The sequence below is a fragment of the Zonotrichia albicollis genome, chromosome 28, assembly GCF_047830755.1.
Source record: "Zonotrichia albicollis isolate bZonAlb1 chromosome 28, bZonAlb1.hap1, whole genome shotgun sequence".
Lineage (NCBI taxonomy): Eukaryota > Metazoa > Chordata > Aves > Passeriformes > Passerellidae > Zonotrichia > Zonotrichia albicollis.
In genome coordinates, this window is record NC_133846.1 from 721801 (window position 1) to 732157 (window position 10357).

At 48.7% G+C, this 10357-nt stretch overlaps 1 protein-coding gene across 1 annotated transcript in view; it reads left to right on the plus strand.

The window, feature by feature from the left end:
* PKP1 (plakophilin 1) overlaps positions 1–1091 on the plus strand; it is a 46446-nt gene extending 45355 nt beyond the window's left edge. The window contains exon 13 of the mRNA XM_005492451.2: positions 1020–1091. Within this exon, the coding sequence (XP_005492508.1) occupies positions 1020–1091 (72 nt within the window). The remainder of the gene's footprint in view (positions 1–1019) is intronic.
* Positions 1092–10357: the final 9266 nt, after the last annotated feature.

A 10357-nucleotide genomic window follows, 5' to 3' on the forward strand; every position in this document is an offset into this window, starting at 1 on the left:
CCCTGCAGTCAGAGTAACTTTCAGACCAAGAGGAGTATTTGGGATTTGTTTTACTCCCTGCAATGGAAGCTGGGAAAGTGCAGAGCCAAACAGGCACTGAGCCAGCTCCAGCTCCAGCCCCCAGCTCCAGCTGCTCCCAATTTCCAGCCCCCAGCTCCAGCTCCCAGCTCCAGCTGCTCCCAATTCCCAATTTCCAGCTTCCAGCTCCCAGCTCCAACTGCTCCCAGTTCCCAATTTCCAGCTCCCAGCTCCCTGCCCCGGCTCCAGCTGCTCCCAATTCCCAATTTCCAGCTCCCGGCTCCAGCTGCTCCCAGTTCCCAGCTCCAGCTCCCAGTGGCTTTCTTTAAGCAAGTTTGGGTTTTTCCAACTCAAAAGCAGCAGCACTTGCAGGGAGTACAGGGCCAAATTAAAGAGAAGGAGGGATCCCTACAAAGGGGAGCACCTGGAGGCAAAAGCAGAGCATCCAAAGTCTGTTCCCACATTGACAGTGAGGGCTTTCTGCACAGGAGCTGGGGTGGTTCTGTGCCAGGCTTTGCTCACAGCCCAGCTCATTTTGGTGTGGCTGAGTTACTCTGGTGTTCACACACAGGTTTATGGCAGAGGTGCCTGTCAGGGAGGAGGATGGGAGTCTGCAGGGGTGCATGCACCATGTGAAGGCTTCTGCTCTTTTTGCAGCATGAGGAACTAAATGAAACAATACCCAGTGAAGGATTCAATAGAAGTTCCCTCCAAAAACCTGGAGGGGTCCAGCTCTGGGTTGATAGAAGGCAATGCAAGGAGAAGCCTCCTGGTCTAGGGGAAGGGGTCCCTCTCCATGGCACAGGGGGATGAGATGAGCTTTGAGGTCCCTTCGACCCAAACCATCCCATGGTTCTGTGGTTCTGTGGAGTTCATCAGTGAGCGTGACAGAAGTACCCAGAGAGCTGACAGAGGAGGTTGGCTCAGGATGAAGCGCACTTTGCTCAGTTCCTGCTCTCAGTGTAGAAATTGATATGCACTTTATGTTTCTGCTTTTTTAGCAAGGGTTTGATAAGAACATGATGGGATCTTTAGCTGGAACGACCTTCAGGACCCTCTCCTCCAGATTTTAGAGCCTCTCCATGCACATTCAGGCTGCAGGTGAGAACATGGCCCTTGTGGTGGGTTTGGGACACAGGGATCCTTTGAGATTGTTGCTACTTTTGATCACCCCAGAAGTGTGTTTGTGAGATTCTCATCCCAAATTTCCCCAGCCCAGTCTGTTTCTATGAGAGGTCAAAGGCTGTGCTGTGCCTGGGCCCAGGGCAGATGTTGCCTCCACTGCCCAGCTGTGTATTTTGGAGATGTGACAGGACAGACAAAGCTTGGCTGTGCCTCTCCCTTCCTTTGCCAAGCAATCACTGATTCTGTGCATTTTCCAAACCCTCACAGGTGAGGCTCTTCTGGGATTCTCCCTGGCACTGCCCTCATTGCTGAGCTTTGAGCAGTGTTACCCAGACAGTGCCAGTGATGTGCAGTGAATTCCAGCACATCCATGGCTTCATTAGCCTTAACTAATTGTTTGAGCCCTTAATCTGCCGGCCAACCTCAGGTCAGAGTTGAGAACCTCATTCTGTCAGCTGAAAATCCCAATAGAGAACCCAGGGAAGAGAAACCATGGACAGAATTTCCAGGGCATTGTTATGGGTTTATATTCAGTGAGAAATGAGGATTTAACCCATCAGGCACTTTTCACTCATGATTCCCACTGAAGGGAAAAGCTTTAAGCACTGTGGAAATACCAGAGGTCTCTTGAATAGTGTCTGAGATTATGCAGAGGGAATTATTTGCTGCCTTCCCCAGCATTTTCCTTGTGATCAAACCAAGGGGAAACAGTGCCAAATCTCCTTCCCTCCCTCTGCCCAGGAATGGATTTCACTTCCTGCTCTGTTGGGGTGTTTGCACTGCGACTCTGAGGAGGGTGGAAGTCCAGGGTGAAAAGGTTTGTGCAGCTGAGAAACTGCAGCCAGGCTCAGAGAAAAGATTAAAAGTTGGGGTTTGCTGTAATGAAAAGATCTCTTGAATGTTTTAATTATCTGGGGTTTTGCTTTTTCTTTGTTTTATTTATTTTCCATTTCAGAATTTGGAGTTGGTTCATGTCCAGGAAGAGCAACACTTCCATGATTCCTGAGGATGTTAAAGATGTAGAGAGTTTCTGAGTTCAACTCAACTGTAAAGCAAACCAAACATGTGGATTTCATGTGGATGACACTGATATTTTTAAGCATTTTCTTCTTTTTAGGGGGGAGAAGGGACTTTTATATACTTTCTCGATGTCAATAATTATTTTTTTGCCAAGAGTGTGTCTGTGTAACTCTGGGTGTGATGTAGAGGTGTGTGCAGGCAGCACACAGAGCACACGTGGGGAGCAGGATCTTCCTCCAGCTTAGTCCCCTGTTTTCCACCCCAAGTTAGGGTGATTGTGCAGTTTAACCCCTTGCAGGATTTTATTTCAACTTCACCCTATCCATGCACCAAATACTGCCATGCTAAAAATTTGTCACAACGTGGTTTTGTCCACAAACACATAAAAAGTCAATTTTAGGTCAAGTTCCCCCTTTGCATCTGTCCATTATTAACAGATACACACAAGGATTCTCTTCTTTCCAAGGCTGGTTATTCCTCACAGTTATGAACAAGGGCTTCTTCTCTGCTTAGGATTTTTCTCTGATAAGTGTTAACATTTTCTTTCCTGTCACATGAACTCTTTATCTCAAGAAGCAAATTGACACCTGCAGATTCTCTCCCAGGCCTCCATCACCCTTTCCTGAAGCTGTTTGTGAGAGGACAGTTGGGACACAGCTGCAGAGCTTGAACATTCCCAGATCCTGATCCATTCTGGGCACCAAAGCAATTCCAGTTCCTGACTGTGCCTGGACAAAGGTGGCATTTGAGAAGCTGAGCAGGACAGGCCAAGTGTTTTCCCCCTGGAATCAATGACTGCCACAGGAATGAAAGTGGGGAGGGATGTGTCCTCTTTAATCATACTTTGTTTTTATTGATCAATGTAAAGAACTGGTACTGATGTGCAAAGGAATGTGAGCACTTGTGTGATGTCAGGTTTGGAAATGTTTTATTTCTCGGGATCTTGAATTGCATTCATCTGCCTGTGATGCTGAGGCTGTGCTGAGGGACTGCTGAGCTCATTTAAGAGCATCTCAATTCTCACAACCTTCCTCTCTCCAGAAGAAAAATATCCTTCCAATGGAGGGGACACAGCTCAGACCCACAGGGAAGGAGCAGCTGAGGCTGTCTGTGCTGCCTGTGCTGGTTATTATTCCTCAAAGGCTGCAGGGGCACAGGAGGTGCTTGGGAAGGATGGATTATGAGCCTGGAAATAAAAAAGCAGTCTCATTTTAAGTGTCAGGCTCATTAATTGGTGGGACTCAGGATATTCAGTTCACATCCATGGGGTGATCTGTGCCCACTACAGAACCCCCTGTGAGGTTTGGGTTTGCTCTGCTGCAGTTCCAGGTGGCTCTTGCTGGTTCCCCTCTGGAGCACAGGGAGCTCCTGCCCATAGGGAGAGGTCATTTCCAGCTGCTTTTCCTCTTGGGCTACAAAGGGTGGCTTCATCTCGTGCACTTTACTGAGCAGCCACCCTTCTCAGTCAGGAGCTTTCTGTGCTGAGCTACAACCAAATGAGTAAAGGAAAAAAGCCCCTTTGAAGTGGAGAGGCAGAACCAGGAGGATCCAGTGGGACAGAAGTGTTCCAGGAGGGTTCAAACAGAGCACAGAGCCCCAGCCTGTGGGCAAAGCCCTTCCAGCAGTTCCCTTGCTGCATGTGCATTCCCAGATACAAAATGTTGGAAATGCTTTGGGCAAGGCCCATCTGTGGATGTCCCCAAGGGCTGCAGCATCCACAGGGTTGGTTCAGTTTGGGTGTGAAGTGTTCTGTGCAATTTTGCATTCAGGTTTGATCTGTAATGACACATCCAGCACAAGTCCTGGGAGCAGATATTTTCCTCTGGAAAACTAATTGGGGAAACAGAACTACAAAATGGAATGATGGAATATAGAGGAAATTCACTCTAATTAGCTGTGATTTAGGCATTATTTTAAAACAGTGCAGCTGCTTTCTCCCCTAATGCAGTTACTGAGTCACTGTACAAGACACAAAGAGCCACAGCATTATGATCATCAACTCACAATTAAATTTACAGGTGCTGGAGATTTCATTAGTCAGTATTGGACTCCAGGAGGCAGATTCATCATTCACATAAATTTTATTACAAAAAACATTGTTACACTTGTTTTTATTACAGAGGTTTTTTTAAGATAAAAATAAAATCTATCTCCATGCTCAAAGCTCTTCCAAATGTGGCTGGGCACAGCCCTGAGCAGCCTCACCTGGCTGGGATGTTGTCCCTGCCCTGAGCTGGGCACACCAGAGAGGTTCCTCCCCCTGAGCTGTTTTTGGGATGCTGTTTGTCACTGCTTGCAAACCTCAGGGCAGAGCCCACTCAGGAGAGCCGTGGGCTGCAGAAATCATGACCATTCTGCCATTCCAGGGCTGTTCTGCAGCTGGATCTCCCCTGGGAAATTCTCTGATACCCTCTATTTTCCTCCCAGTCTCTCTAAAATCTGGACACCCAAGTCAGCGAAGTGACTTTGATGCCCAACTCTGAGAAGTGAAGGGAAATTCAGACACTGGAGTAACTGCTGTTGCTCATAACCAGCTATTCTGGGAGCCCAGTGAGGTTCTCTCCAACATAAATTAATGCTGTTTTCACCTCCAGTGTAATTGTTTTCATTCTGGGGAGGTATTTTTTTTAAGTCATAATTTTAGCCATGACATCCTCTCTCTGAGCTGGTTTTCCTGTTCCTTGCTCCTTGAAGAGCCAGGGTAGGGCACACCCCAGGACAGGGCCAGGGCACAGAGACAGGGATGGAGAATTCCTGAGGAGGAGGAAGGAGTGTGGCCAGCAGGAGCACTTGAACACCCAGCCATGTAAATAAACACCACCCTCACTGTCCTGGGCACAGCAGAGCTTTTTTGGTCTATTTCCTTCTAAATGCTTTGTTTATTTTGTGTGTGTACAATCCCACCCCAGCATTTCAGAAGCCTCATGGACAAGTCAAAGGCAGTTTCATTCCTTTCTGAACACACACCAGTGTGAGACCAACTCAGCCTTACCAGTCCATAGCTCTACAATGTATTCTGTAAGATATAGGTATGTGAGAAAAATGTCTCAGAGTTTTGTTTTGGCTGTACTGTATGTATTTGCTTCATTGGAAAAGCTGAAATCAATAAAAATTGCTGAAATTTCTTCAAGATTTCTGGTTTGGATGGTTTTGTTTGGGTTGTTTTGCCAGTGTTAGGAAAGAAGAAAGGTCTGAAAGGTCTGGAAAAACCCTGTTACCCTTCAGCAGGAATCAGCTTGGACTGATCTGTCTTATCCAACAGGAGCAGGGAAGCTGTAAATCCAATTTCCTCCAGCCTGGCACTGCCCAGGCTCCCCAGGGAATGGGCACAGCCCTGAGGCTGCCAGAGCTCCAGGAGGGTTTGGACACTGCCTCAGGGATGGGATTGTTGGTGTGTCTGTGCAGGGCAGGGGTTGGACTCAGCAATCCCTGTGGGTCTCTCCCAGCCCAGGATCTTCATGATTCCATGATTTCATCCTCAGTGGATTTCTCTCCCAAGAGCTTTCCCAGCCATGACTTCAGTCCATGGAAAAGTTAATTACCATGGGTGTCATTTGTGCCATTGCTGAAAGGATCCAAAGGCTGCAGCAGGGAAAACCCCTCAGCTTTTCCCAGACCTGAGCTGTGTTTGAAGCTCTGTGGTTCTGACATTTCAAAGGTGAGGTGAGGGCAAGGGGATCCTCCCCAGTTTCTCTGGGCCAGGCTGGGCAGGCCCAGCTCAGAGGAGCTCCTCACTCAGACCAGCAGCTTCTGGCACTCAGTGCCCTCCTCAGGGCCCTGCCCCATGGAATGGCTCCTTCCTGAGCCCAGGAGCCAGCACAGGGCACAGGGCACAGGGCGAATGAGCCCAGGCCTGTGCTGGACATCACAGAGCTGATCTCTGCTCCATCCCTGCCCTTGCCTTGTCATTGTTAGGGCGGTCACGACACAAAGCAGAGACCACAAGCAGTCTCAGATGGCTACTCTTTATTGGCCAACACAGCTGACTTTTTATACACTTTCTAATTGTTTATACTTCTTCTGCCTTAACTATTGGCTACAATAAATTAACATAACACTATTGGTGAAAAGTTACAGACTTCAACTAACTTTCTAAAAATACTTTGTCCAGCTGCAAAGTTCTCTTATCTTTCTTCAGTTCTTCTCTTCTCTTGGTCTCCCCTTAGTTACAGCCTTGGAGAGAGCTCCTTATCAGCTTCTTGCTTCTCAGCTTCTTCTTGCTCCTTTAGCTAACAGGATTGCTGTTAGCCCCTTCCCACAATAGCTGATATTCCCTTGGAATATGAGGTTGAGCTTTTGTTGAGCTGTCACTGGGATGGGCTGGCCATGAATCGTCCATGGAGTCCCCTCCACGCCCATCTCACAAATAAAGGATTATTTCACCCCACATGTATCAACATTTCACTGTGCTGATGTTTGTCTGTCATTTACCTCCCCAAAATTCCACAGACATTCCTCCATCCTCAGGAATGTCACTGATGTATCAGGTAGAGCAGCTTGTAGGAATCCTCCCCATTTTTCACAGGCATCACAAACTGGAAAAGGTAAATAGCTGCTCCTCTCTGCTCCTCTCCTTCCTGACTTCTCCTTCTTGTGATCCCCACTGATCCCCACTGATCCCCCAATATCCTGGCAGGGCCTTCCCCTCTACTGAGAGATGCTCTGAATTTTTGGCTCGTTCTTCTGACTCCAGCTGGTTGTTCCTTCAACTGCTTTTGGCAGGTTTAGTGTAGTTTATGTTGAACTTGGAAGAGGTTGTGAAGCCTTTCCTATTTTTGTCTTCAGCTGTTTGAAAAGCACCTGCTGGTGCTTCCTCCTCCTGCTGCTCACCCAGGCCAGCTGCCATCTCCTGCTCCTCAGGGAGTTCCTCACTGCTGGGCTGAGCCTCAGGATGATGAATGCAGCCCACATTGCCTGGAAACTTTAACTCTCCCTTTCCTTTTCCCTTTAAAAGCATCTCCCTCTGAGTTCCTGTTTTGGAGGATGAGCCTGTGCTGGTGGATATGAAGGGGGTTTTGTTGAGCCCAAACTTTTCCTGCTACTCAGGACCAAACTGGAAGCTGCACCTGCACCCCTTGGGGACCCCCAGCTTGCCTGCTCCATGGTGACAACATCAAAGGATTTGGTCTTTCCATCAGACCTGCAGGAACCAGAGCCCAGTGCAGGATGAACAAAGGACTCTGTACTGCCAGGGCTGGGGTGGGCAAGCACAGGAGCAGCCTCACACAGGGGATAAGGAACAGCTCTTGATCTCCTTCAGAGACTTTTCAAAGCAGACCCCTGGCAAAGGGGAATGAGCTCAGCTCTGTGTTTGGTATTTACTCAAGGCAAGGCTGGGGAATAATCCTCTGCCACTGCCAGGATCTCATGAACAGAGGATTTGCAGCCCATCAGACAGGCTGGGCTCACTCTGTGAGCCGTGCAGGGGACAAGGGACAGGTGCCACTCCCTGCACGTGGCTCAGAGCTGCTTTCCAGGAGCACCCTCTGCTGCTCTGCTCGGGCTGCTCAGGGTGGGTGAGCACTAAAGGATTAAGTACAAAGGCAAAGCATCCAAACTCAAATGTCTAAACGAGCTTTGGGTGGACCCAACAGCCCTTCAAAGGCTGATTGCATTTCAGCTGTGATCACTCAGATGTTCCTGAGCCCTGGCACAGCAGCAATGTTTGTCACTGGCCTTGAGTGTGGTACATAATAATTGTTTTATAAAGGCCCATTAGGGAGCAGCACATCAAACAGTCCTGGGGAGGATTAAATTCGGCATCACAAACATCACCAGCTGGGGATATCCAGTGTGCAGGCAGCTTCTTCAGGCTTTGGGCTCCTGCACACCCCCAGTTGTGCCTCTCCCATCCCACAGTTACCCAGCCTTGCAGACTGGATCTTGCACAGAAGGTGTTGCAGATCCCACATTGCTCTTGGGCCCTTTTTGGTGTTTCCTAAGCTTGTCTTTGTCTCAGAAGAGCCTTTTGAGGGATCCCCAGGAAGCATCCCAAGCACAGGGTCAGATCCCTTGCATCCAGTACCAGGAAATTTTTCCCCTGCACTGTTGGGATGCAGAAAACTGAGCCTGAGTCTCCATCAGAGTGGATGTGAGGCAGTGACACCCAGAGAAACGTTTCCCAGATAAAGGAAACTGAGAGCATTTTGTCAGGATGTGGCATCTACTCCCAAGCCCCAGGGATGCTTCTCCCATTCCAGCTCTCTGCAGCTTGATCCTCTCATGCAGAAAAGGCTTTGATGAGAGGTTTTGATGTAATTTCCTCCCTCTTACCCCTCCTGGATGTGGTGGCAGAAATGAGATGAGATCACTGGTGCTCCCAGCCTCATCATCACAGCAGATGAAGACCAAGAAAGAGTTCCAGCACAAAAAGAGCACAGCAGGAATCCTTGCAGGATACCAGGGAATGCCATTGGGATAATGTGGAACAGGCATTTTTAGGCAGCAGATCTGGTCTTGATCAACACTTTGGCCAATATTTCAGCTCCTGGATGAGACCTTGGGTATCCCAAAGGTGGGAGGTTGTCCTGGATTGTCAAGCAAATTGGATTCTATTTACCATCTGTGTGGCAGTTGTATTCAGTTCAGGGGGCAGTTTACCTTATCTCTTCCACAACTGAGGAGACACCTGCTGATAACAGCTATTGAATGTCACTGCATGACTGATAAGAACTACAGCATCCCATTGGGAGATGTGAGCCCAGAGGGAGGAGCCAAGCATTCCTACCCAGATATAATCTGGAGATTCTGGAACACCAGCACAGCTTCTGCACTGGATTGCCCAGAGGAACAGCAGCTGCCTCTTCTTCCCCTGGATCTTCAGAGGCAGAGACTGCACCTTTCTCCAGGATCCCTGCTCCAGCAGAAGCAGCCCTGACACTGCAGGAGGGCTGAGCCACAATTCCAATGGGACTGCTGCCAACAGCCTGACCCACAGGGTGTCAGGTTGGGTTCTGACTCTGTCAGTGTTGGTTAGGTTTACTGCATTGTTTGTTTTATCCTTTTATTTTCTTCCCTACTAAAGAACTGTTATTCCTGCTCCCATATTTTTTGCATGAGAGCCCCCTAATTTAAATTTTATGGCAATTTGGAGGGGGGGGGGGAGGTTTACATTTTCCATTTCAGGGGAGGCTCCTGCCTAACTTAGCAGACACCTGGCTTTCAAACCAAGACAGAGGTGGCCAGAGCTGAGTACAGTTCCTGCAGCAGTCCCAGAGCTCAGCACTGTGTGTGTGCAGAGCCTGCAGGGGCCCTGCATTGCTGCATTTCTACAGAGGAGAAGCAAAGCAGCCAACCCCCAGGCTGGGCAGCAGGGAAGAATCCCCTCATGTCCAGGGTGGGTCTGGCTTCCCAAGGGAATGCCATGGGAAAAAAAACAGGTGGAAATTTTCAAAGGTCATAAACTTATTGGCTATTCCTGGCACTGCAAAACCCAAATACTTTCCCAGAGAAGGAAAGTTGTTCCTGCCTTTCCCTGGCACTTGTCTCCACAAAGAGCCTCACAAGGTAAGGATCTCACTGGGAGCTGAGCTCAGGCAGTCCCTGTCCCTGCTTTGGGTTCCCAGGCCAAGTTTTGGTGTGGCAGATGCCCCAGCCTTTGCTGTCCAGGGAATGGCAGCAGAGATTTGCTTTGTGCATCTCAGTGCCTTCTTCCCAAAGTTGTTTCTTCTTTCTCCAGGAAGCCTCCTTCCCTCCCAGTGGAGGTAACTCCTGCTTCAACCAACGAGGATCTTTCCCAGCAGAACAGGAAAATCAGTCCCACTGATTTTCCCATGGCTGAAAGAAATGCTCAAAAAATGTAAGGGAAAGAATTGGAGATTATCTGGGAGCATTTGAGTAGAAAATTGATTCCTTTTCCCTCCAGGGGAGGAGATGCAGTCAGGAGGGAGAAAGACACTGGAAAGGATCATTGGAGCAGGGTCACTGGCAGGATTTCAGTGGGACCCTGGATTTCCCAGGCAGCAGCGCATCTCTTAAATAGCTTCTGTCATTCTTGGCTGTGCAATGAGAAACTGGCTATGCCTATCCCAAATATTTTTCTTTTTTTTCCCAAGGGTAAGCCAGAAGTCACACAAATTATTTCCTGTAGGATGTGCCAAAGCAGAAGAGGAGCCAGGAGAGAGGGAGCAGCAGGAGATGTCTCAGGGAGTGTTTATGGTGTTTGCAGTGGTGGCTGCCTGGTAAGGGAGCAGAT